Raw genomic sequence first — 27994 nt, forward strand, 5'->3', positions numbered from 1 at the left:
GCGCTCTAGACCGTCCCGGAGCAAGATGGCGTCGGGCGGTTGGATTTGCTGAGACCGAGCGGCTTCGGCGGAAAAAAGGAAAAGCTGCGCTTCGGGCTACTTGTGCTAATAATGCGAGTGTGAAATGTTTTCCGCTCCGACAGTGTTGATGACAAGACCTGCTCTCTCTATGCGGACGAGGAGTGAGGAGTTGTGCAGCTGCAGTTATCACATACATAAACATTTCTTTAGGACTCCCAGTTCCTGAGTGTTTATCAAACACAAGCTCGGGCTCCGGCTCCGGCTCTGGAGGAAATGGCAGACTCGCAGCATCGGCCCTGTGCCGCAGGCAAACCGCCGCACTCCCAGCCACTGACTCTCTCACGGCTCCGAGAAGAGCACGGAAAGGTAAAGGCCGAAAATAAGCGGCAGCAGCTGCAGCAGCGGCGGCGGCCATTGTGTTAAAATCAGGCGGAAGAACGAGGAGAAGGAGCCTGGGCTGCAGCGGGGTTTTTGTTTCAGGCTCCAGGCTGCGGGCCCAGGTTATGTTTTGGTCAAAGTGTCACCGCCCGGTCTGCTCAGATCCGTTGTCATCTGTTTACTGGTGGCTCAGACAGACCTCCTCATCCCCCCCCCCCCCCCCCCCGGTGTAGCGGGGTCTGGGCCGGGCTGTGATTCAGATCCCTTTCTTGTTGTTTTCATCGATTGAAGGGCAGTCGGTCCAGCTCGGGTAGAAATCTCCCGTCAGCGAAACGGGAATTCGTTTTACGAGGTAGAAGAGTATCTGAGCATTTTCTAAATTGGCGGAAAGACAGCAGTGATTGGAAACGCGAAATTACGAGATAGCATTCAAAAGTGTTTTTACTTCCGATTTTAAACGTGTGCATTTGCCTTTTAGGGCAGTCGTTTTCCTGAAGTCGAGTTCAAGCTATAAACTCGGAGATTATGTATTCCTGAAAGATCCAGGGATGGCGAACAATTTTTCCATCATCAGGATACTCACTTATATATCAGATGAGGTGTATCTAGGAAATAATGAATTAGTCTAATAATTAATCTAAATATGATCACGTTTTTATTGGCGACATTTATTTGCTGCAAAACGATTACGTTAAGCAGGGTTTTATAGCTATCAGAAAAAGCAACAATAGTTGCTGCTGACCTTAAATTTGTGCACAGTTTTTATAATTATGATTTCCTGATCTTTTTCATGTGACATTTTCATATTCTCCAAGGCAGCAAATCAGAAATTGTCAAATTGCTGAATTGATTTATTTTTAATTTTTATCGAAAATATTGGAGTGTAGTAATTAGGTAACTTAAGTTATATACTTTAAAATATAGGATTTCTTTCAGAATGGGAACGTTGACATTCAGCAAAAATAATGTTAGATTAGATTACTTACAGTGCGGAAACAGGCCCTTCGGCCTAACAAGTCCACACCGACTTGCCGAAGCACACCCACCCAGACCCATTCCCCTATGTTTACCCCTGCACCTAACACTAGGTGGAATTTAGCATGGCCAATTCACCTGACCTGCACTTTTTTGGATTGTGGGAGGAAACCGGAGCACCCGGAGGAAACACATGCAGACACGGGGAGAATGGGCAAACTCCACACCGTCAGTCGCCTGAGGTGGGGATTGAACCCAGGTCTCTGGCGCTGTAAGGCAGCAGTGCTCACCACCGTGCTGCCCTCCTTTAATGGCTTAAAGTGGGGTTGTGGAGGTGGGATGCTCTTCAGAGGGTTGGTGGAAACTTGGAGTCATAAAGATGTACAGCACGGAAACAAGACCCTTCAGTCCAACTTGTCCACGCCAACCAGATATCCTAACCCAATCTAGGACAACCTGCCAGAACCTGGTCCCTCCAAACCCTTCCTGTTCATATACCCATCCAGATGCCTTTTAAATGTTGCAGTTATACTAGCCTTCACCACTTCCTCTAGCAGCTTATTCCATACAAGTAAAACCCTCTGCGTGAAAAAAAGTTGCCCCTTAGGTCTTTTTATATCTTTCCCCTCTCACCCTAAACCTACACCCTCTAGTTCTGGACTCCCCCACCCCAGGAAAAATACTCTGTCTATTTATCCTATCCATGCCCCTCATAATTTTGTAAACCTCTATAAGGTCACCCCTCAACCTCAAACTCTGTAGGGAAAACGGCCCTAGCCTATTCAACCTCTCACTATAGCTCAAATCCTCCAACCCTGGCAACATGCTTGTAAATCTTTTCAGAACCCTTTCAAGTTTCACAATAGGAAGGAGACCAGAATTGCACGCAATATTCCAACCGTGGCCTAACCAGTGTCCTGTACAACTGCAACATTACCTCCCAACTCCTGTACTCAATACTCTGACCAGTAAAGGAAAGCATACCAAACGCCGTCTTCACTATCCTATCTACCTGCGACTCCACTTTCAAGGAGCTATGAATCTGAACTCCAAGGTCGTTTTGTTCGGCAACACTTCTGAAGACCTTACCATTAAGTGTATAGGTCCTGCTAAGATTTGCTTTCCCAAAATGCAGCACCTCACATTTATCTAAGTTTATCTCCATCTGCCACTTCTCAGCCCATTGGCCCATCTGATCAAGATCCCGTTGTAATCAGAGGTAACCTTCTTCACTGAACGCTACACCTCCAATTTTGGTGTCGTTTGCAAACTTACTAACTATATATCTTCTGCTCACATCCAAATCATTTATATAAATGATGAAAAGTAGTGGACCCAGCACTGATCGTTGTGGCAACCCACTGGTCACAGGCCTCCAGGCTGAAAAACAACATTCCACCACCAACCTCAGTCTTCTATCTTTGAGCCTGTTCTGTATTCAGATGACTCGTTCTCCCTGTATTCCATGATCTCTAACCTTGCTAACCAATCTCCCATGGGAAAACCTTGTTGAATGCCATATAGATCACTGATGAGACAGTGAGGTCTGCAGATGTTGGAGATCAGACTTGAGCAGACTTGTTACTGGAAAAGTGGAGCTGGGAAATCGACGTTCCAGGCCGGAGCCCTTCTTCATCTATGTAGATCATGTCTACTGCTCTGCCCTCATCAATCCTGTTTGTTACTACTTCAAAAAAACTCAAGTTTGTGAGACATGATTGCCCACACACAAAGCCATGTTGACTATCCCTAATCAGTTGACTTGATGCTTACACACTGTAGGGATTCTATGATTCGAAAGAGGCTCCATATGAGTAATTATGGACTTTTTAAAAACTAGTTTTATCTCAAATCAGCATGATGTCACTTTTTCAGAATAAACTCTGAAGTATGTCATTAGTCATCAGAGGTGTCCCTCCGTGCAGTCCAGTAGAATGCACTGAACTGAAGAAATGTCAAATTCCAAACAGTAATTCCTGGGTTTCTGCATTCTGTGCATTTCTGGATTTCAGACATTGCTTTTCATTTCAGAGGAGCAATGACTGTAATTGCCAAGTTTACTGCCATTGCTATTGCAGAAGGACAAAACTAAAAGTTCTCCACTTGAAGTAACATTCAAAATGAAACCGATGAGCTGATAACACAAATAGGAATAAGTATGATCTGATCTGATGGTTATTAGAGATATTGCTGAAAGTTAGATTGGGAACTGAATGTTGAAGGTTACGGTCCCCTTAGGAAAGAAAGGAAGCTCTGAAAAGCTGGCTGTGTTAATCATTGGTATCAGTACAATAAGGGGCGATGATCTAAGTGCAGGGAATCAGGATATTGATGTGGTTTGGGTAGAAATAAGAAATGATGAAGGCAAGAAGTAACTCTCGAGTGATATGTAAAATAAAAAGCTGCCCTAACCGTAACTGCGTGGTAGTATGGAACATAAATCAAATATTAATGTGAGCTTGCCAAAAAGATAGGGTGATAATTATAACTTACTGGAAAAGTTAGATGGGCAAAGGTAGCTGAGATGAATTTGTAGAATAAAAGCAGAATATTCTGGAGAAATTCAACTACTCTTCTGAAATATCATAATCATCTTAATGTTAACTGTTTCTCTCTGTGGATGCTGCCAGACCTGCTGGGTTTCTACAGCACTTTGTTTTTATTACATGAGTTCCAGCTTCAGCAGTAGTTTACTTTTCTTTGAATTTTAATGTTTTGGGATAGAGAACAGCATGTTTTGGAGCCAACAAGAGAACTGTCTGTTTTGGCATTGTGCAACAATGTGCACCAGTCTTCAGTGGAAGATACAATTATTTCTGGCATGTCAATTTTGAATCAGTGAATGGAAATGAAGGAGGAACTCTGGAAAATTAGTCACTAGGGAAGTGGTGCTAGAAATTGGAGCAACGGGCTGACAGTTCTCCAGGACCTTATCGACTTCGTTCTAGTATCTTAAAAGGAGTGACGAGTGAAATAGCTGATACGTCAATTTTAATTTTCCAGAGTTCCTCAGATTCAAGAAAAATAAAAGCTTATGACATCATTAGTAACACATTGAGTAGGCAATCTTGCAGCTATATCAACAAGAAACAGAACATAGCCAGAAAGGATCTCAAGATGTTACAAGTGTTGTGCCACAGTGCCTGCAGCCTTTAACCTTTTATAATTTATACCAACAACCTGGATGAAAGGAACTGGACGTTTGCTTGCTAAATTTGCTGATCACGTGAAATTGGGTAGGAAAGTAAGTTGTAGAGAAGAAGTAAGGAGACTGTCAAGGAATATAGACATTTGAAATAAGTAGGTAAAGATCTTGCAAATAAATTATATTGTAGGGAAATGTGAAATTTCCATTTTAGAAGGAAGAATAATAAGTGTCATGTGAATTGTGAGAGGTTAAAGAGCGGAGATAGAGCGAACTGTGTTTCCTAGTACATAAGTTGCAAAAGATTACTATGTAGGTATAACCTAATGGCAATGTTGATTTAAAAAAAATACATATTGTAAGAGAACCAGAATGCAAAATGAGGAAGTTTTTTTTGTGTGGGGTGTTGATGGGACCAATCCTGGAGTACTCTGAATAATATTGGTCATCTTATTTTAAAGAAAGCAGTTCAAAGAAGGTTTACTCGACTAATATCTGGAATAGGTGAATTGCCTGGGGATGGGTGGTTAGGTTGCTATTGTATTTCCTGTAATTTAGAAAAGCCAGAGGTAATTTGATTCAAATTAAAGATCTTGACAGGGTGGATGCATTGTTTTGTGGAAAATTCTAGAACTAGGGTTACTATTTCTAAATAATGCCTTGTTTATTTAAGGCAGAGAAGAGAATTTTCTTTAGACCAAGAGAATAGGGTAGGTGGAAATGTGAAGTAATTGGAATAGCATAATTGTATCAAATGGTGAAACAGGCTCGAAGGGATGAGTAAACTTCCCATCCTCATTCCCATGTTCATTTGCAAGTAAAGTCTGGGCTAATGAAAAGTCATCCTGAATGAAGAATCTATTATATTGTCACTCAATTTGTACATGTACCATATTGTTTTCATTTTCCTGTTTCATTTATACAAAGCGTTGATGTTGAATGATGTATCCTGACTTAAAACATCAGCCTTTAAGCCAATGTCATTGTTATGAAAAATGCTGTCAGGCTCCCCCCTACCCCATGTGTTCTATGGGACATATAAGAAGAAGACAAGTGTTGTGTTGATGCTAAATTGCTCATCATGTCCAGGTTAAGTGGATTAGCTGTGGGAAATGTACAGTTACAGGAAGAGAGTGGGACTGGGTGGGATACTGTTCAGAGGGTCAGTGTGGGCTCGGTGGGCTGAATGGCTTGCGTCCATGCCGTAGGGATTCTGAGTTTCTATTTTCAATGACCAGTTAAAGCAATAGTATTCCATTTGCACTTGATTAGGTTTTAGGGAGAAGCGATCTCTGTCAATCTTACTGTGTACTTGTTCCTTTTTGCTTGGAAATTATTTAGAAAATGCAATTTTATGGAAATGTTTTCCATATTTGCTTAATTGCTTTTGAGTACAAGGTATTTAACTGTAATTTTGATATGTGAATTATCTGCTGTCTGGACCTGAACAGCCATTAGTCAAACCTCCCTGCTTGAATTCTGTGAAAATAGGCAGTTTAAACTAAGTTGTTAGAGGTGGATTGTGTTATTAACTAGCTAATTTGTTATTGTAATTTTTAAAAAATGTTTTGTACAATTTATTATTTTTAACATTTATGGCACTATTTTGATGTAGTGATACTGCTCGTTTTATTCTACAGCGACACTAAAAATTGGGCATTTAATCTACAATCTTTGCAGTTCTGCATATTCATCAATATCGTTTTTAGTATGGATGAGTGGAAGGCATTAACTACTGGTGAGTTATGAGGAATATTGTATTGCTACTGATCTTGTCTTAGAAAAACCTTTTTATGAATGTATTGGATTGACACAAATAAACAAAGTGGAACAGCTCTGAGGAGATCTGGGCTCCGAAGAAATAATGACTGGATAGTAAGTCAGTAGGATGAAATGTGGGGAAAAGAGATTATCACTTTGGGAAAAGCAAAGCATTTTTTTCACGGTATTAATTTTTAGAATGATATTCTGATAGATTTGGTTGTTCATTTTCAAGCAGCACAAAGTTCACATGCAGCTGGGATATGATAGTGTGGTGGTAGTAATCTAGTAATCAATTGTTGTAAAAATTGATCTGGTTCTGTAATATCCATTCGGGAAGGACATCTGTAATAGCCTGTCTGATCTACATGTTATTTCAGACCCATTGCAATGTGGTTGACTTTTAACCGTCTTCTGAAATGGCCCAGCAAACCAAGGTTAATTAGGGAGGTCAATAAATTCTGACTTTGACATTGATGCCTATATCCCAACAAAGAATAGAACAAAATATAGCAAGCAATTCAGGTAAAAGACATTTTGACCTTTGTTGTAAAGGGGCTGGAGTACAAATGCAATTTTGTTCAAGGTGAGGTCGCATTTGAAGTGTTGTGCATAGTTTTGTTACCCTAATCTAAGAAAGCACATATTCACTTTAGGAACAGTACAACAAAGGCTTATTGGATTGATTCCTGAAATGAGTTCTATAGTGTGAGATTAAGTAGCTTGGAGTTTATACTCTGGAATGTAGAAGAATGAGAGGTGATTTCATTGCAATTTGTAAGATTCGTTGTGGGCTTGACAGGATGCATGTTGAGAAGTTGTTTCCCCTACCTAGAGAGTCTATAAATGGAGAGCACAGCAAAGACTCAATGTTTAATCACTAAATTATAGAATTGTTATAGTGCAGAAGGAGGCTTTTCATGCTTGTGCTAACTCTTCAACTGAGCATCTCTTCTAGGACTAATTTCTTGTTTTTTTTTCCATAATCTACGCATTATTTCTTTTTAGTAAGCCATCTAATTTTCTTTTGGATGCTCCACCAAACTCTCAGGTACTTCATTCCAGACCCTAATCCCTTGATGTGCAAAGTGAGTAGGGAAGGAAATCTGTAATCCATAGCCAGTCTGATCTACATGTCATTCCAGACCCAATGCTTTGTGCTTGACTTTTAACTGTCCTCATATCACTTTTACTTTAACTAATTACTTTAAATCTGTGCACTGTCATTTTTGATCCTTTCATGAATGAGAACTATTTTTTTCCTATTTATTCTATCCAGACCCCTCATGATTTAATAAATGCTTGAATTAAATCTCCTCTCAGCTTTCTCTTCAAGCTATACTGGGCCAATTTTTCCTATACATCTCCATTTCTGAAACGCTTCTCCCTAGAATCATTATTTTAAGCCTGTTTTGCCCTCCGTCCAGTACGTTTGCATTCTTCTGAAAGTGTGGTGGCTAGAACTTGATGCAGTACTTCAGCTGAGGAGAGTACCCTTCACACCAAGGCTTAAGTTTCCTCACAAGAATTCCTAGCAAAAAATACATTCAGTGGGAGTGAATAGAATTCATTGGAAAAATTATTCAACAAATGGAATCATTTCTGACACCAAGGAAGATGATTGGGATTGTTGAAAGCTATTCATTGAAGCCAAACGAACATCAATGTGGTAGTTCTTTAGAGAAGCATGTTTGGCATTCCCACCATCAGCTGCATCCTTTCATTTATGATAAGGGCAGTTGTGGGACAGTTTCTTGAAGTGTCCAGCTGATTTCAAAATGGCTTTTAATAATTAACCACCTCAATTCCCTTGACAGCAAGTCTTGAATAACATCCAGTGACACAACTGACAGACAATGACCATTTCAAATAAAAATCTTCTGACTCCTAAAACAAGTCTCCAACCTGGAGTGTTGAGCTTCCCTTACGGGAAAGTGCCTTTGTGTATGCTCTTGAGTGTCTGCATTTCCCTCCCACCACCATCCTTTCACAGGTCTACTTCCTTATCCCATCACCACTGCCAACTTCTCTTTCTCTGGCAGTTCTCATCGAGGAGTGTCTCAGCACTTTTTCAGTCTTGTAATGAGGTCCCATTTGGAAATGTTCGGGGAAACAATGATCTCAGGTGGAAAGTCAATAAATAAAACTATTGGTAACTGGTTCACCAGTCAAATGAATTGCATTACATCGCAGTCCTTTGTAATTTTGGATATCCTGTTGTGAAACCCCTGGCTCATTTTGCAGGAGCTCATTGAAGTTCACATCTAACACTTGCAAGCCTTTACAGAAGTTCAGATGTGCATAGTTTTGGTCCTAATTACTGACGTGAAGAATGGCAAGATACAAAATAACAAATCAAAAGCAATGTTGAGCATTACTTAGCAGGCAACCTGTAAACGGTAGAAATAATAGATTTCATTAATGTCTTAAAATGTTAACCCCACAGGTAGTCAATTCTCCAAGGGATTTCAGTCTCGAGACAAATTCTGGATGATATACACTTATCAGTTAGTAGTTCCCTTCTCTGTGGTCTTTTAGAAATTGCTTAATACCTGTATATAGTTTGTTCCTTCCTTGAAATTGTTCATCACTATCCCCATTACCCTAAAGGTTTAGCTGTTAAGCTGGAATGATTACCAACCAGTTGCTTTAGTATTGATTGTTATGCAGTGTTTTAAATGTTTAAGTTGAAGTGCCTTTAGATCCTCTTATTGTACGTGTTGTTTAGTTACGTTTTCCCGCTCAACCGCATGAGTGATGCAGTTCTGACCTTTGTCCATCTAACCCAACAGGATATAGATAGGTTAGGCAACTTAGTCCATTATTGATTTCTCTTCTGCTTTTAATGTTAAAACAGAAATGCTTGATATTAATCCTACTCTTCTACTTTGGATAATGAGTTCCTTCACAATGGGATCCAACAGGTGTTGGGTTTTATAATTTACTCAAAACTTGTGTTTCCAGACATTGGATCTCCTGAAGGGCTATGTACTACCACCTTTCATCCAGTATATGAATAATTAATTGATAATCAGATTACTGAAGTATGCTGTATACTGATTGTGGGTGTCATCAGGAATAAAAAGTAAACATAGGTCAAGTTTGTAAAATAATGCAGTATGGATTCTTTGAAAATCAAAAAAAAAGAACTAAATTTAGAAAAAAGCCAGTTATTTATATACATTAGAATAGGCAAAAGTGAGGACCACAGATACTGGAAATTAGAGCCGAGTGTGTGGTGCTGGAAAAGCACAGCAGGTCAGGCAGCATCCGAGGAGCAGGAAAATCGATGTTTTGGGAAATTTAAGGACTTTTGGCTGAAATGTCGATTTTCCAGCACCACATTCTAGAAATTACAATAGTTAACTACAGTAATCCATGTGTCAACATGGATGATAAATGACACACACATTTGTATAGGAAGTGACTGTTGAGAATGCTGTCTGTTTCAGAAGCTATGCTGCACGCTGCTGCCTGAGGAAAGCAGACTCTAAGGCTACATAACTACTAAAACAGGCACAAAGTATATTTGAGTTGATCTTCCTTTGTTGAATCAACTTTGATCAAAACTCTTGGGGAGAAGAGGGCATAAATAATGGGAATCACTAATTGTCTCAATAACACTGTTCGAGTTCAGGGTAAAAGCTACAATCCTTCAAATGTAGGACAAACTGTGTCATGAAGTCATTTGTGCCCTTAAGCATTTTTAACAGGAGCAGATGTTCATAGCATGGACTCATTGATAAATGATTCTAATGACTCAGTTCAACACATATTTAAATTATATGTTCGATTTCTTTGATCATGTATTATTTTCTCCATTTTCTAACAACGAGAAATTTCTGTATGGAATTTTCTGTTGAGGCTACAAAGTGGAAGAAGTGTGTGTGTTTCGAGGAAGCAGTCCATCATCACTCCCTACTTCCATTGGGTACACGTTTCTCCCCTTCATCAATCATAACATCAGATGATTGTCGAAAAGTACGTTCATAAGTTTTTGGAGAATATTTTTAACAGACTATCAGCAGTGAGACCAGTTGATTTTTTTTTCCCTCTATCAGTGTTGCCAGGGCAAATCTTTTGGAAAAGTGAGGATTGCCGATCTGGAGATCAAGTCAGAGTCTGGTGGTGGGAAAGCACAGCTGGTCAGGCAGCATCAGAGGAGCAGGATTTCCCCTACCCCCACCTTATCACAGATCTAACCTTCCAACTGAGCACCGCTCTCTTGAACTGTCCTACCTGTCCGCTTCCTGTCCCACCTATCCGCTTCACCCTCCTCTCCGTCCTATCACCTTCACCCCCACCTTCATCTACATATCGTATTCCTAGCTATTTTCTCTCCAGCTCCACCCTCTCCCATTTATCCCTCTCCTTCGACCACAAGCCTCATTATTGATGAAGGGTTTCTGCTTGAAACGTCAATTCTGCTGCTCCTTGGATGCTGCCCTGACCGGCTTTGCTTTTTCAGCACTACAAATCTTCTGGAATCTTGTTATTGCCCTGGGATGTGTCTCTTTGACCAGATTACCCCCTCTCCTGCATTTTTCCTGTAACTTGGAGAGAACTTGCACCTGCCTTACTGTTGCTGATCATACTGGCTGCAGTTTTTTGTCTCTGTGAGATGCCTCTTTTTTTAATATAAGAACTTGAGAGACAAAAAGTCTGACGACATTTAGCGCTCTTGATTCTTCCGTTGTTTTCCAGTGTGAAAATTTGCACTTTGCTAGTAACTCTCCACTTGTTCTCTCTTGCTACCGCTACCCCTGACTCCCAAACTGTCAGACAGAATTTAAAGCAGATGATGTCACATTGTTCTTCTCTTTTATCTTGAATTAAAGAGACCGCTATAAACACTATTATATAAAACATCACATTTGTACCATTCTTCCCATGTTATAAAATTGTTTTCTGTCTAATTCAAGATTAATTTATGGGCAATTGAGAAAGAGATTGGAATGTCAAAGGTTGTTAAAGGTTGTTGAGTTTCTAGTCAGAATGATGGATCTGATGCTATGGGAAATAAATGATATATTTCAGTGTAGCAATAGAATAGAAACCAATTTTAAGGATGTAAAATTTGAAATACTTTTTATTCTCAATGCTGAATGTACACTTTTTAAATTATTTTCAAATTGCAGTCTATCTTAATTTAACAACAAAACTTTGTGATTTCCTTACTTCTGCAATAAAACCCACACACAGGGATCACATCTGAAACACATACCCACACGAGAAGTTGCATTAGGACCTTGTTCAAAAGGGCTACAACACACTACACTATCCCTGACCTCAACGAAAGTAAGAACACATCTCTAGAGTCTTCACCAAGAATGGATAGCCCCGCAACTTCATCTGCAGATGCCTCGCAAACAGACAATGTGACGAGGACATGGTAGCCGTGCTACCATATATAAAAACATCTCGGAACTAACAGCCAGACGTCCCCAACCACTCGGATTCCTGATAGTCCACAAACCAACAGCCACGCTCATAGACAACAACTCACCAGAACAAAAGACCGTATCCCATCATGTGCAAGACGAACATTGATTCACAGGATTCCATGCAATGACTGCATGAAACACCATATAGGACAAACAGGCAGACAACTAGCAATCCACATACACCAACACCAACTAGCCACTAAGTGCCATGACCAGCTGTCCATACAAACAGATGACACGAACCACAAATTTGACTTGCACAACACAATGATAATACTACAAGCTAAACATAGGACAGCCAGAGAATTTCTAGAAGCATGGCACTCATCCACAGGCTCCGTTAACAAACACAGACCTAGACCCAATAGCTACTACAATGAACTCCCGGAATTGGCAACCAGAAGCAGCAGGAATGGAACCAAATAAATTCCAGAAGAGAGTACAGCACTTCACAGGAGGGTCCAAAGCACTGGAAATGTCACCTAGATGTCTGCAAATCAACTTCCCAGGTTCTTGAACATAGCCACAATCATGTAAATGCTAATGGCTTTGAATTTGGCAGTTTGTACTGTCGAAGGTAAAAAAAGTCATTCTTCTATGTCCACAAGGTTCCATTCCACATCGATTGAGACATTGCTCCAAGCATTAAACTATTATTATCAAACATCCCTGTTGAACCATTTTCCAATGCCGTAAAATATGGAGGTTTCGTTTTACACCTCTTTTCCTGTGCTAGCTGTCACTATGGTCATTAAGAAAATCCTAACTTCCCTTTTTCTCCCTGATTAAAATACCTCTGAACTTCTCACTTGACCTATATATTGCCAATGATTTTGATACTGGGGGAAAGAATGGGTTTGGCTATCTACTGAAAAACGTAATATAGGATTTTTAATTCTCCAGCGTGACAGCTGACTCAATGCAGATATTTTTGCGACATTTATTGTTAGATTCGGAGTCATACAGCATGGAAACAGATCCTCAGTCCAATTCATCCATGCTGATCAGATATACTGGTATGAATTAGTCCCATTTGCCAGCATTTGGCCTATATTGCTCTAAATACTTCCTAATCGTATAAGCCACCAGTTATCTTTTTGAATGTTGCAATTGTACCAACCTCCACCACTTGCTCTGGCAGCTCATTCCGTCCGTGATTCACTCTGTGTGAAAACAAGGCCACCCCTCATTCTCTGATGCTCCAGCAGAAAGAAACACCAACCTATTCAGTCTCTCCCTATAATTCAAACCCTCTAGTCCAGGCAACATCCTTGTGCATATTTTCTGAACTCTCCATTTTAACAACATCCTTCCTGTAGAAGGGTGACCAGATAGGAGGAACATAAAACAATCACCATCACTGTTTGATAAGGAGTGGTGTGTTATCCTCTTGAGCTACTATAGTCTGTGGTGAAATTGTCCACACAATCTATTGGATGGGGAATTTTGATTCAAAATTGCATGTTTATGTCAGGATGGTATATGATTGAGAACGGTATGTGGAAATGATAGTCATAGAATCACAGAGATGTACAACATGGAAATGGATGCTTCAGTCCAACTCACCCAGGCTGACCAGATATCCTAAATTAATCTAGTTTTATTTGCTAGCTTTTGGCCCATATCGCTCTAAACCCTTCCTATGGATCTACCCATCCAGGTGCCTTTTAAATGTTGTAATTGTACCCACTCCTCCACTGGCAGCTCATTCCATACACACACCATCCTCTGTGAAAAAGTCACCCCTCTGGTCCCTCTTAAATCTTTCCCCTCTCCCATATGCCGTCTAGTTTTGGACTCTCTTACCTTGGGGACAAAACCCTGCCCCACATGTTTTTATGAACTTCTATAAAGTCACACCTTGGCCTCCAACACTCCAGGGAAAATAGTTACAGCATATTCAGCCTTTCCCTCTAGCTTAAATCCTCCAACCCTGGAAACATCCTGTTCATCTTTTCTGAATACTTTCAAGTTTCACAACTTTGCTATAACAGGGAGACCAGACTGAATGCAATATTTCAAAAATGGCCTAACCAGTGTTCCGTACAGCCGCAACATGACCTCCTAACTCCTATACTCAATGCCCTGACAAATAAAGGCAAGGGTACTAAACACCAACTTTACTATCCTGTCTACTTGTGTTCTCATGCCTGCTGCTTTTGCCCTTCTCTTTAGTGGATGTTTTGAATTTGAAAGCTGCAACAGAAATTCAGCTTTGCTGTTTCATGTGATTCCTGAAGATGAGCAAACGTTTGATTCTGGCCACAGTAAGATTTCTACAATTTATCTTCGTTCTTATGAAAGAGTTAGGGAAAGGACAAGACAAATAGCCCACCGACACTGGGTGTCTAGCCTTCAGCTAATTAATCCTGGGATGAAGCACTGAACATTGTACTAACCACAAAGTTGCATCTTTAGTATAATTGTGTGTAGGATAGAGTGAAGAAGGGAAACAAAATTTTATTGCTGAAGTAGGTTTTAAAATAACTGTTACAATTAATTGCAAAATGGTGGTCCTGCATTGTTTTCTCCTCTACAAATTTTATATTAGTCACCTGCATTTAATCTATCCACAAAATCAATAAAAACCTGAATGTACTTAATTTTAATGTCAATTTATTTTATCCTCTTGTGATGCTTGGTTTAAATTTCATTCAAGTTACTTATTTCAAAATGATTGAGTGAAATGCAGACTATATATTTATCTCCATTTTATTTGGTCACATAAAGTTGATGGTTTGGTGACTTGGAATATTTGTGCATTGAATTGTGGGATGCATGTGTGTGTGTCTCCCAACTCTGTACTTAATTCCCATTCTGCTGTATTGCTTTGTGGTACTGAACACAGGTCAGTTGTTGCTACAGTAAAGAAGGAATACTGCTAATTCACAAGATGAAGGAAACTGGTGGCAACTTGGAAGTATGTTACTTGCCTGTTCCTCTGTGGACAGAAAAGAGGTGTACAGAACTAGGGGGCAAAATAACGTGAAAGATCTAAATAAATTTTCAAGTCAAATCCATGTCAAATCTCATATCTAATCAATGAATGCATTTGCTTATTTTAAGTTTAGGACCCTTCCCTCTGCCCTTCAAAATAATAAATGATATAGCAATTTCAAAGAGAAAGTTAAGAAGTAAATCTGTTAACTTTGGCAATATCAATCTTTAATAAACTCATAATTTGCTTTGTTTTTACCTATGCTATCTCAGCATCATTTCATGAATGTCAAAATTAACAATACTTGTTGAAATCATACACTGAAGATCTAAACTTCCATCTGTTGTTTTTCCTATATTCTAATTTTAATTCAATTAGGATCTTCTGTTCAGGGAAGAAAGAGTGTCCTAAAATGCTTTACTACATTTGTTTTTGAAGCCTTGTAGGATAGACAGAAACCAAATTGTGTACAGCAAAGCCTTACAAACACAATTGAAATAAATGACCTGATCAATTGATCTCAGTGCTGGTTGAAGAATAATTGCTGGCCAGGACATTGGGCATACTACTTTGATATTCAGATCTTCATTATCCAGAGGAGCATCTATACATTTGTTCAGTTTTATTTTCTGTTAGAACATCCCTGTGCAAATGAATTAAATAACCATCCCTGTGCAAATGAATTAAATAACCACTGTATAAAGATGTCAATGTACAGAAGCACAAATATATAAATTGTCAATGTGTATATATATTCCACTGTTATTTCTTTTAGCTTATTCTTTCATAAGCCTGGACAATTTTTTAAAATCCAACTTAATTTTTCAAGCAACTAGGTACAAAAGAAAATTCTTATCAGAAAATGCCATTTAATATTCAGCCCATGTCAACCACTCTTTCCTCTTGTGCAAGGTTTGTGAAGATTTGTGGCTCAGGTTGAGGTTTAGGGTGTAGGTTTGCTCGCTGAGCTGTAGGTTTGATATCCAGATGTTTCATTACCTGGCTAGGTAACATCAGTGGCGAACACCAAGTGAAGCAGTTGTCTCTTACAACAGCTTTGCTTCACTTGGAGGTCACCACTGATGATGTTACCTAGCTAGGTAATGAAACGTCTGGATATTAAACCTACAGCTCAGCGTGCAAACCTACACCCTCTTTCCTCTCGTCTTGGATCATAGGAAGTAGTATTGGTATACCAATTTCACTATTTAAACTGTAGATCCAAATAATTGCAAACACAGAACAAGCTACATGTAAGATTTATATTTGGACTATTGCTCAAATGTGAATGTTTGTCAATTTACATTTTCTTTTGCCTGCAGACCATTTCATAGTGGAAAATCAATGTGAAATGAAATGAGAATTAATTGAGTGGAGGACTTGGACACCAGGAGAGAAACTCTGCCAAATAGCGGCCTATTTATGTTTGCTGCCAGTTGCAATTTGTTTTCACAGATGGGAAGCAAAACTGTTTCACAAGGTGATGTATGCTCTGTGCCTCCAGACCTTTTTGCATTATTGCATTAGCTCTGGCAGGGAACTATAAAATAAACAGATTAGACTGAACAAAGGAGAAGTTTGTTTTGGATGTTTTGCTTTGCTTTAAAGCTTGCCCCTTCACACTTCTAATCCAAATCTGAAACCCTTTTGGTTGGTGCAGGTAGTCGGCTTGCAGCAATTCACCGTAGTCAAATTGGCATAACCAGCACCTGTTGCTGCCACCTCTGTATGTGTTAACAGAACAAAAGCCCATTGAATGATCAACAGCTGTTATGTTGGTTCTGAACTATCCAGGGGGCCAAGTTTAGGGTTTCTGTGTAAGAGTGCAAATGATTCGAAGAATTAGAATAATGTAAGTGACAGATGTGTTGTGTTCTGTTCTGATAGAAATAGAGAAGCTTGCATTGCTGTTTGTTTGTATTTCTAAAGGAGTTCTTTTTTCATTTTGGTTCAGTGTTCAAGTGCAAAATCAGAGTGTAGAGATAGTTGTATAAAAAGGTGATGAAACTACTTCAATTACGGTCGATGAATTGTTACTGATCTTGGAATTGAGTCTTGTATAAAAGCAGTTAATTTGGCTTTAGCAAGTTCAAAGTATTTCATATGTCAGTTTTAGTCAGGTCTTTTGAACTGTTAGAACCTATTGAAATAATTATGGAGGATGTTTAGCATTTTTTACCATTTATAATGCAAGTTTCATGGCTTAACCCTTCAACTTGTATTTTTGTAAGTATTTCAAATGTTGTGGTACAGTAATAATTCCTAATGATTTGACTCATGTTACAAATGGTTTGGGAAATCATAAGGATCACAAGATCATAAGCTTATGTTTTTAAATCTAACAATTAAGTAATGCCATAAAATAGAAGAATGTGGATTTCTGTGTTAAATTTGGAAATTTCATTTAACTGTCTGTTATTGGTGAACATTCTATATGTCTCTGCCCAAAATCTGCTGAGATGATGTTCCAGTTCAGGAGAAGCTTCACTTTTACTCATTGTAGGTAACTCATTACTTCTGTACATTTTCTTACTAGAAGGAAACAAGAATGGGTAATAAAAGATAATGGGGTACAAAAGCAGAGATCATATTTGAATAGACTTTCAAACCACCCTGTACATTTTATACCCTGCCATCATTACTGAACCAGGTGCTTCTACGCCATGCATGATGTATACATATTGATTTGTTTCTCCAGATTTGTAATAACTGTGATAAAAGCTAAAACCTACACAAGTACAGTTAACTGTGGCTGAATTGATTGCTGTGTACAAATCTTTTGTGTACTTATTTATAAAAACAAAACTTGGGGTTGGTGTAGTTTGAGTAATTAAAACAGCTCTTGGTTTTATTAAGAACACCTCTGCTTGTATTTAAATTGGGCTAAAGGTAAGAATTCTGCAATCAAGTTTGATTAAAAGATCAGCCAGCCCATGATGTTGGTGTTTCAAATACACTATTTCATAGTCTCAATTTCTGTCATTATTCCCCTACTTGGGGACCTACTTCATCCGCTCAGTGGATGTTTGAGTCCATTTAAAAGAAAATACTAGCAGTTATAAAAGACCTGAATTGATATTCTTAACAGGTCTCAGGATGGTGCATAGAATTGGGATAGAAATAAGAGCAGCTCAGAATTTCAGCTTGATCAAAGAAAATGCAAAGCTAGAAACAACTATCTATTAGGTATTTCTGAGGTAGCTTGATCAAAGGCTTCAAAAATGCCAAAACCACAGGCTTTGGTCTTCCTAACAAAAGGAAAATGTCCTGACAAGTAGTGATAGCTCATTTGGTATTGAGAAAGGAGGATAATTTAAAAACCCATACAATCTAGCAGCTGGGCATGAATGTGTCCAGGTGATTAAGGGAAAAAGGCCTGATTTTAGCATACTGATGGCAATTTTTAAAGAGTGGGAAGAGAATTTCTGAGTACTAGAAAAGAACACTTATAAATCAGTCAATTTTACCATAGCCAGAAATGACCCTGCTCATTCTATTGTCCCTTCTCCTGAGGGAGAAGGTCCAAGTCCCACCTACTACAGAGCTATGACATACGTACTTTCAAAACAACCTGTTGGGATGTTATTTTAGAAGTGAACCGATTCACAAAGAATACAGCTGCAGATGGCATCTATTCTGATGGTACCTTTTATTTAAAATAAACAGCAGCTTTAAGTACATAAAACAATTTCATCAGTCAATACTTACTGTATTCTCTTCTTTCTCCTCCCCACCCCCTCCCCAAGCCACCCTCCCTAGCAGCAATTAGGATTACTTGAAAAGCACCCTTTATTTGGTTGGAGTTCTTGGCAAAAGTCCACCAATTTAAAAAAGGTCAGTATTAAGAACCAAGTTATAGAGTTCCAACATCCAGAATTGAGAGATGCTGGCACCACAAAGAATGCAATTAGACATCTACAGCCATCTTCTGCTTTCAAGAGGATATATGAGTCAAATCCATTTAACTTCTGTTCGTTATTTTAAAGCATTTTCTTATTCAGACTTCAAAAAGGTGAATGAAATTCACCCATAATCTGTTTCAGGGTTGCAAGTGTTTGAGATCTTCATGAGGACCCAAAGTATTGTTTTTCTTACTGCTTTGTGGAGGAGTTAAAATTCCAGAAGGTACAGGTGAACATCTACTCTGTTCCAATAGTAGTGCCTGCGTTGAGAGAGCTTTATCCTAAAGAGGGAAAACCAAAATTAAAAAAGAGGGTCTGTTCAGTTTACTTAGAGCAATAAGTTTTCCAGGGAAAGACCCTTTCAGTTTCAGACATGTTCATCAGGAGGCAAATGTTAACGAGAACTACTCCAGTCAATTGCATTGCTGACTTGTCTTGTTTCAATAACTTAACTGATTTGCATTTAGACATTCATAATCATAAATCACCTGAAGTGCTTTGGAATATTTAGTATAGTCAGTATTGAAAGAAAAAGCTTCTCAAAAACAGTGGCACAATTACATGATACAGGTAGAGAAAGAAGCATCCTGTATAGAATATCCTGCTGTTCAAAGGATTGAAATTTTAAAGTCACAAGCTTTGACTATGTAATGTTCATTGGTTCAAAGAGTCAGTTAGAGTGAGATGAACCCAAAAATCAGTGGTCATTTATAGATAAAGCTAAGGCCCCAGGAGTCTCAGCAATATGCTACAATTGAATTTTTTGGGAGAGATTTCAAAAAGCTGTCTAATTCCCCACGAACAATAAATAGACAGGAATTACTATCCTTAGTGCATGGAGAAAGTTTTACAAAGGAAGCAGCCAAGATAAGTGGTTCACTAATAATTTTGCATATGACCACATGAAAAATTAATCTTACCAGTAATAATAAGCTGTTAGAATGTGTCTGTATGTTGTGCAAATCTTCTGGACAGACACCGTTCAAGTTTTTGAGTGTTATACTTCCCAGTTCTCTCAAGGCAATAGCAAATGGAACCATCCATTTCACACATCCTTCTATTTCACTCCATTCAAATCCTAAGCATTAAACAAGTTATTAATTGTATTATAAACAGCAATTAAAATTTGTATTTAGTTTGAAGATCACCCTACCTGAGACTTTGTGAACTAATTCACAAGAAGAAAAGTGATACAGAGCTGAAGCTGCTGTAACCCCATATGTGAACTCCAAACATCTGAAATCCAAGATACAGAGATCCAATAGCTGCAGATAAGAGTAGTTAAGGCTATTAGTATTGCAAGGTTGGCTTAATTCAAACAGAATAGGTTGATATTCATAAAGAGGGGAAATAGATTACTGTACCACAGGGTGTAACACTTTGCTCAAATGAGTGGGATTGGATGAACAAAGACTACTGGAAAGAAACTAGGGATGGAATTGTGCCCCAAACCCTAAATTCTATACAGAATCAATCTTTGGCTTACAGTACAGTGGAGGAGCTGGGAAGATGTACACTTCACTACATGCTTACCCTACTTGATACCTTTTGTTAGAAAATTGAAAAGAAAAATACCAAGTGTCTTGGGAATCAATGCACTTCACAGTAAGCTTTTACACTATTGATTTTCAGTGACACTCTACAAAAGATGTTTATTTTTATTACAGTTTTTGCATTCAGAAATGCTTGTCATTGACGCCATGATTATGAATAAAATGCACAAGTTGGGAAATTAACAGATGGAAAGTGTTGATGATTTAATGCACTCAAGTGCTGTGTTCATGTAAGCTAAGAAGCAAATACTTTCGTTCCATACTTTAACTTGCAACATAAAGAACACTAGATACAATCTAGAGTAAGATAATGGTATATGCTGTCTGGACTATAATAGTTTACGCTAGCCTGAGCTCCTTACCCCAATCCTCTCACACCAGCCTTTATCTCACAGGTTGGTACGTTAACCATCCTGTGGGCAACTACTAATTAGTAGCTATTGAATCACCCAGGCTGACCTTGATCCATTCCTTTCTGTCCAATTATTTCTCACTGGGCTTATCTCTACTTATTTACTCCTCCACCCACTCCATCCTCAGTGCACAACCAAACTTTATCGTAGCTGTAAATTAATTCTGGAGGGTCACTGAACCCAAGCCATTAATTCTGCTTTCTGTCCACAGATACTGCCAGGCCAGCTGAATTCTCTCTCCCACTCCCTCCAACCACCAAGGAAATTTTTGATTTCTAACATCCACAGATTTTTGGTGTGTGTAGCTGGACCATAGTAATTGGATATTTATAGACAGAGTCTCAGCTACATAGCAGATGTCTATTCTGAATTTCAGGTTCAGAGCTAGTGAAACTTGCAGATATTCTGTCAGAGGAAAGATAGATACTTGATCAGATTGTAGTTTAAGACATTGCAAAGAACAGATCTTATGTAATAGGTACATGTGCTTATTACTGGATTAGTGGTGCTGGAAGAGCACAGCAGTTCAGGCAGCATCCAATGAGCAGTGAAAATCGACGTTTCGGGCAACAGCCCGGTGCTTATTGTCTGACTGTTGGAGAGACAACAGGAATGCAAATTTTGGTCACTGGAGTGTGCACAAGGAAGCAGCCATTTTTGTCAGTGGTTTCCTAGGCAGGATTGGCAGTCTTGTGTGTATTGTTATCCTTACTATTGTAAGGCAAATGGGCAAAACAAACCAGCTTAACAGTATGGGAATGGGCTCAACCTGTAGGACAAAGCAAGAATCTGTTTTCATTTCTTGAGCAGTAGTAAGAATTTATCATGGATAGGAATAAGGTAACACCAAAATGTCAGCCCAGATTGTTTATGCTTGAACCCACTGTTTTGATCGTAGTTAAGGGAAAAAAATGCCTCAAAGTTCATTGTGGCTGTTTTAGTCCACTTCTAGAAATACTACCATTTAATCACTAGATTAGAATTGAAACCAGTTACATTATGAAATTAAACATTGCTGATCAGCAACTTAGAGGGACAAAATAGCTAAATGTAATAAGATATCTGAAATTTACCTCCATTACTTGAATAAACATTTCTTGTGGATACTGTGGTATTAATATTTCATACATTTCCTGCAAATATGCAATTTGCATGTAGATGTTGAGCCAAGACACAATTGTTATCGGGCACAAATTCCACTTGAGAGCCTAGAACAATATGAATACTGCAGGTCAATTTGACAATTGTACCTAATTAGTTTTAAGTCTGTTATGATAAAATGTTTGCAATCAGAGGAGGCTACATTCTCCTATTAAAAGAAGCCACCTCCTTCTGGTTCTCAACCCATCCAAACATTTTACTTTAAGACTATAAAGAGAACAAGTTTACCAAATCAGGTAGAATGTTAACATTTCCATTTATGAAGTACCTTCATAACAACAAGTTCCATGTTAAGGATTTCTTCTTCTGTGCAAGCTCCATCAGTAACATAGGCAAACTGGTGTAGCTTTGGTGGGTAGATTTCCTACAAAAAGCAATCATTAAGTGCACTGAATTTGCATTTGAAATAATACAAGATTTCATTATAATTATCCCCTTACCTCTAGTTTTGCAGCGATAAATAAAGCTGATATACCAATAAGCTGTAATCGAGTCTTCACAATGTTTTTTTGTGTTGCCATAAATCTATCGAAAAAGTCTTGGGCTAAATAAAGTGTCTCTCTATGTAGCTTGTAGACTTCACAGACCTTTAAAATAGGGAAAGTCAATTTTAAAACTGGTCAGAAAACTTCAACAGTCAAAGGAAAAATTGTTTCAGACAAATTGAAGCTAGAGAAGCATTCCTACAAAATAAATCCAGAATTGATTTCTCAAAATGTGGCCTTTGACAGGTAGATGTCAATTTCACTTCAAAACATGAAAACTTGCTGTTTGTCTCAAACAGCAGTAGCTTAGCCAATGTAATATTTAACTAGAAGTTTCTGGAATTTGAACAGTCTGAATTCAAATACCATACATTCAAGTACTGCATTAAGCTATAATCAAAACCTCCGATCCAAGATAATGTGTTGCCCCTCAATGTAAAACAGCTCGACAGTGAAGGGCTGGTTGGTAATATAAATATTACATGCAGGTCAGTAATGTGAAAGACTATGGAAAGAGCAACATTATACCCTCACTACTATTTTGGGACTTCTCATTTTTCTAAATGAAACTTCAATTAAAATTGGTGTTGCATCTTGGCAAGGCAATTCAGGACAGGACTTAGGCAGCATGGTGGCTTAGTAGTTAGTGCTGCTACCTCATAGCATAGAGAACCAAGTTCTATTCCAACCTTAAGCAACTGTGTGGGATTTGCATGTTCTCCTCATGTCTGAGTAGGTTTCCTCTAGGTGCTCCGGTTTCCTCCCATATTATGTGCAGTAGGGATATATAGGTTAGGTGCATTAGTTAGGAGGTAAATATAGGGTAGGGGAATGGGTCTGGGTGGGTTACTCTTGGTAGGGTCAATGTGGACTGGTTGGGCCGAAGGGCTTTTTTCCCCCCACACTGTGGGAATTCTATTCTTAAACATAGAAATGGTAGGATCCTGGGCATTGTTGCCAAAAGACCTTTCAAGGTTCATAGTTCCTTGGAAGTGGAGTCACAGGTAGACAGGATAGTGAAGACAACGTTTGGTACGCTTGCCTTTAATGGTCACTGCATAGAATACAGGAGTCAGGAGGTCATGTTGCGGCTATACAAGACATTGAAGAAGCCACTTGTGGAATATTGCATACAATTCTGGTCTCCTTAATATTAAAATTATTTTGTTAAACTTGAGGGTTGAGAAAAGATCTAAGGATATTGCTGGGTCTGGAGGGAGCTATAAGGAAAGGTTGAATAGATTGGGGCTAATCTCCCTGGAATTGAAGAAAAGTAATCTCAGTCAAAGTCATGAGGGGCATGGATAGGGTAAAAAGCAGGGGTCTTTTTCCAGGATGGGGGGAGCCAAGACTAGAGGGCATAGGTTTAAAGGTGAGGGGAAAGTTTTAAAAAGGGACCAGAGAGATCACTTTCAGAGGGTGGTGAGTGTATGGCCATGAGCTGCCAGAGGAAATTTCAAAATTTAAAGTGGCATCTGAATCAGTACATAAGTTGGAAACGTTGAGGATTAGGGGCCAAATGCTGGCCAATGGAATTAGATTAATTTAGGATATCTGGTCAGCATGAACAAATTGAACCAAAGGTTTTGATTCTGTGCTGTACAACTGACTTGAGGAGTACTGGGAGAACTAGCCATTTGGATTCAGAACTGGCTGAAAGGTAGAAGACAGAGGGTGATGGTGGAGTGTTGTTTTTCAGACTGGAAGCCTATGACCAGTGGAGTGCCACAAGGATCAGTGCTGGGTCCACTGCTTTGTCATTTTATATAAAATGATTGGGCTGTGAGCATAAGAGGTAAAATTAGTAAGTTTGCAGATGACACCAAAATTGGAGGTGTAGTGAACAGGGAAGAAAGTTACCTTAGATTACAATAGGATCTTGATCAGATGGGCCAAAGTGGCAGGTGGAGTTTACCTTAGATAAATGTGAATTGCTGCATTTTGGGAAAGCAAATCTTAGCAGGACTTATACAATTAATGGTCAGGTCCTAGGGAGTGTTGCTGAACAAAGAGACCTTGTAAGTATAGATTCATAGCTCCTTGAAAGTGGAGTCACAGGTAGATAGGATAGTGAAGGAGTTTGTTTTCTTTTATTAGGCAGAGTATTGAGTATAGGAGTTGGGAGATAATGTTGCAGCTGTACAGGACATCAGTTAGGCCACTGTTGGAGTATTGTGCGCATTTCTGGTAGTCTTCCTATCAGGAGAATGTTCATAAAAGATTTAAGGATGTTGCCAGGTTGGAGGATTTGAGCTTAGGAAGAGGTTGAATAGGCTGGGACTGTTTTCCCTGGAGGGTCAGAGGCTGAGCGGTGACCTTTATAAAATGGTTTATAAAATCATGAGGGACATTAAGGTAAATAGACAGTCTCTTCCCTGGGGTGGGGGAGTCCAGAATGTATAGAAGACAGGTCACTTAGTGACCATGTAACCTACTTTAGTGATGTTGGTCAAGGTTCAAGTTATGGTCTTTAAACCCATGCTTTTCAAGCAGGATCATGACACTATTCTCATCCAATGAGAGAATAACACAGTGCACCATGGTCAGTCTTTGTGCTGTTGCTTTGAGTGGGCTTGAACCCACTTTTGAATGAGGCAGTTTTCCCTTTTAAGATTGGATTGAAGTAATTAAGAATAGCTATTTTAAATTGAATTCTGTAAGTACCAACATTGCTTAAATTCAGTTCAAGCTTGTGATCCAGCAATTTTCAGATCACTTAATGGGACTTGGTCCTGATTACAAAAAAAAAGGTTACTACATGAAAGTGTACCTTTCAGGGGAGTATTTCCAATACTTGTTTAAAAAGAAATTATCCACAAGCAAGAATTTGAGTACTCTTTATGCAGTCCTTACCTCCATTAACCAGTCAAGAAGAATAGCTCTCATCTTAGGTTGCAAGAGTGGGTGCTTTTGAAAAACATCTTTGTCTCTCGAGTAAGCCTGCTCCTTCTTCAGAAGGATATTCCATACTTCTTCATGATTTCCCCAGCTATTTGATATTTAATATGATAATGTCACCATACTGGACCTGTACAAAGCTCTTTCTTGCATTGTGTTTATGGCTTCTTACTCAAAGGCACTGGAAATTTAATGTATGAATATACTTACCAGAATACTGGTAATGGTGAAGCTCTAGTTGGAGTGGCTAAAACATTTTTAAACCTGCACTGCATATAACTAGAAGAACTTGATGTAACCATGTCATCTGGATTTGTGCATGTTGAATGGAGTCTGTATGGACTCATACAGTTGGCTACAGATCTCCAGCAAGCCTGCAATTAGTCAATTTTGCAAACATTAGTTCTTAGAATGTCAATTTTCAGACCGAATTCAGCTTAAAATAGTGGCAAAAATCAGATCTAATCTCAGTCCAAAAGTCTGTTGAACTGGCTAGTGCCCCTCAATTAACATCCTACGCCACCATCCCAGTACTGCCATGTTCTACTCAGCTCATAAGAGTAATCATTCAAGGTTAACTGGTAATGTGGGAACCATGTTGGAGTGTCTTTAAAGTTAGAGAAGGGGAAATCAAAAACTGAACTTAAGTGTACTAATGCTAGATAGAATGAGATGGTTATTGGTCAGACAGAGGACAAGTGGCAACTAAAATGTAGGCCATTCTGGTAACTTAGTGAAGGAATAGTGTGAATGTTACTGCACAAAGGAACCATAAAAGTGTAGGGAAATTTGATAAAGTTAAGACTTTGTAACTTGATGTAGGAAGTGTTCAGAATTAGATTAGATGCATTGATGAGCGAAGAGGTAAATGAATATATTTCATCCATTGCAGGGAGATCAAAACTGGGCATTTAACATTCAGGGATATTTGACCTCTTGGAAAGGTGGTAGGAATAGAAAAGGGGGATCAATTTAAGACTGAGGTGAGGAATTTCCTGAAGGTTGAAGCATAGAGTCCTTGTATAGATTTATAACTCTTCATCACGTGGAAATCAAGGCTTTATGGGTAAAGGGAAAGTGGACATGAATTTGGATCAGCCATAAACCTAATTAGCAGAGTAGGCTCAAGGGACCGAGCAACCTACTGCTATTTATTATCAGCTTACATTTATTTCCCACGTTGTACCAGTGGCTTTCCAGAATGAAGTTTTAAATTGTGTAATTTAAGCAGATTTGGAAGTGTTAGATTCATCTAGATCCAAAAAAGGAGGTAAAACATTTTAGAATTTTGAGACCAAAATTTCTGCCCAGATGGCAGATATTTATGGTAAACAAACTACAGTCCATTAATCTTATGCTGGATTAGTGGTGCTGGAAGAGCACAGCAGTTCAGTCAGCATCCAAGCCCTTCCTGATGAAGGGCTTTTGCTCGAAACGTCGATTTCGAAGCTACTTGGATGCAGCCTGAACTGCTGTGCTCTTCCAGCACCACTAATCCAGAATCTGGTTTCCAGCATCTGCAGTCATTTTTTTTGACCTCATTAATCTTATGGCGTACCTGCTTCACAAGATCTATTGGTAATGCCACATTAGACTTTTCGGGTTGCTAGATACTCTTAACTAGTACAGTACTGCAAGATAGTAAACCCTAGATTTTTGTTTGAAGTATGAGGAAGAAAGTAGTTAGAAAAATCATTTTGTAATAAATATACCAGAATGGTGGTTTCCAATAACTCGTTGGATTATCGGCTTTACAGTAAGCAACCAAAATGACCGAGTCCAAAACATTGTATTTTACCAAAGCCTTCTTATACCTTATTATAAGGTATGTTACCTTAAAGCCTTATTATAAGGTATGCAGAACACTGCAATTCAGTTAGTGGCAACATGTTGACTGTAATCGAAATAGTTTAAGATGAAAAGTTGGCTAAAAATAATAATGTATCAATGGTAAAAAATCTTGGTTAATTAAAAATTATAGACCCCTATATACAGTACCTCCTTTTCATATGGTTTCGCAGACTGTCCTTCCGTAACTTCATCCAAGTCTTGCAAACACTACGATCAGAAAAGACCGATTACCAAATTTAGAAAACGTGCTAAAGCACAATGATATATTCATCTGCGGTTAAACTTACAGTGGCAACGTCTGCTTTTCGCTTTCGGGTACGCAGCACGACCCTGTTCGTTTCTTCGGTCTTTGTTGATTGGTCTACTAATTCACTAAAAAGAAATAATAGCTTAAAAGAACACATATTTGCTCATTATGGCGAAACTCCTTGTATAGATTAGGCCTCTGGGGATACCCACCGTGAACTGTAACTAGTAGCACGCACTACTTCAACTCAAGTTAAAATGTACCTTTTTCTGGGCATCTTCGGAGTTAGTTGTGCGGGTTAGAGATCTCCTGTGGAAGGAAGAGGATCAGGGCTGCATTAAGTCGCTGTCGCTTCTGGAGGTAGTGGAGTGGTTGTTGCTGCTTACTCGCAGGAGTTGCCTCAGGTTTGGGCGCGGGATGGGGAGGGAGGGGGATGGGGAGGCGGTGGTGGTGGGGGTGCAAGGTCCTCCGGCCCAGTCACATTACTGGTGTTGGGAAAGGAGGGGATGAGCGGGATAGTACTCAGCCCCAAGCCAGCCTCCGACCTCGGCGGCCAGCCGAAGATGGCCGAAGCCGGGACCCCGCGCTGCCCGCTCTTCAACCGGGAGTGTGTGGCTTACGACCACCCGGGGCTGGCAGGGAGTCAGCTGGTGCTTACCACCAGGTGACCCTGATCTGAATCCCGTTTCTTGGGTGTTATTGTCCCCTGTATTCTTGCTTGGCGGTCCTGCTGATGCTTCCCTCCAGTCAGCCGGCTCCCGCTCTTAATACAGCTCCGCTCCACAGAGCCGGGTAGCCGCACCCCACTGCGCCTGCGCCGAT

The 27994-nt window shown here is 39.3% G+C and overlaps 1 protein-coding gene and 1 long non-coding RNA gene across 5 annotated transcripts; one reads left to right on the forward strand and one right to left on the reverse strand.

Annotated features, from left to right (window-relative positions):
• Nucleotides 1-20300, forward strand: LOC140496451 (uncharacterized). 3 transcript variants are annotated; one of them, XR_011964263.1, is made up of 4 exons: nt 1-387; nt 6160-6257; nt 15985-16142; nt 18409-20300. It is a non-coding gene; the product is annotated as an uncharacterized lncRNA (long non-coding RNA). The 3 variants fall into 3 exon arrangements; XR_011964265.1 differs by having other exon boundaries at nt 18422-20300; XR_011964264.1 differs by having other exon boundaries at nt 18425-20300.
• Nucleotides 18687-27977, reverse strand: ccne1 (cyclin E1). 2 transcript variants are annotated; one of them, XM_072596193.1, is made up of 11 exons: nt 27436-27977; nt 27213-27297; nt 27073-27132; nt 25285-25448; nt 25030-25165; nt 22132-22278; nt 21960-22055; nt 21604-21738; nt 19718-19829; nt 19485-19642; nt 18687-18845 (listed from the first exon to the last, which is right to left on the reverse strand). In XM_072596193.1, exons 1-11 carry the CDS (start codon nt 27447-27449, stop codon nt 18702-18704), a joined length of 1251 nt encoding a protein of 416 aa, XP_072452294.1. In that variant the 5' UTR covers nt 27450-27977; the 3' UTR covers nt 18687-18701. The 2 variants fall into 2 exon arrangements, with proteins under 2 accessions (XP_072452294.1, XP_072452293.1); XM_072596192.1 differs by lacking the exon at nt 18687-18845 and having other exon boundaries at nt 19302-19642.
• Nucleotides 27978-27994: the final 17 nt, after the last annotated feature.

The sequence above is a fragment of the Chiloscyllium punctatum genome, chromosome 26 (genome assembly GCF_047496795.1).
Source record: "Chiloscyllium punctatum isolate Juve2018m chromosome 26, sChiPun1.3, whole genome shotgun sequence".
NCBI classification, from domain to species: domain Eukaryota; kingdom Metazoa; phylum Chordata; class Chondrichthyes; order Orectolobiformes; family Hemiscylliidae; genus Chiloscyllium; species Chiloscyllium punctatum.

Coding starts and splice junctions, on each gene's coding strand:
- ccne1 (XM_072596192.1), bottom strand. Junction 22,279..25,029: donor TTCTTGACTGGTTAATGGAG/GTAAGGACTGCA, acceptor CCTATTTTAAAG/GTCTGTGAAGTCTACAAGCT. Junction 19,643..19,717: donor ATTAGTTCACAAAGTCTCAG/GTAGGGTGATCT, acceptor TTTAATGCTTAG/GATTTGAATGGAGTGAAATA.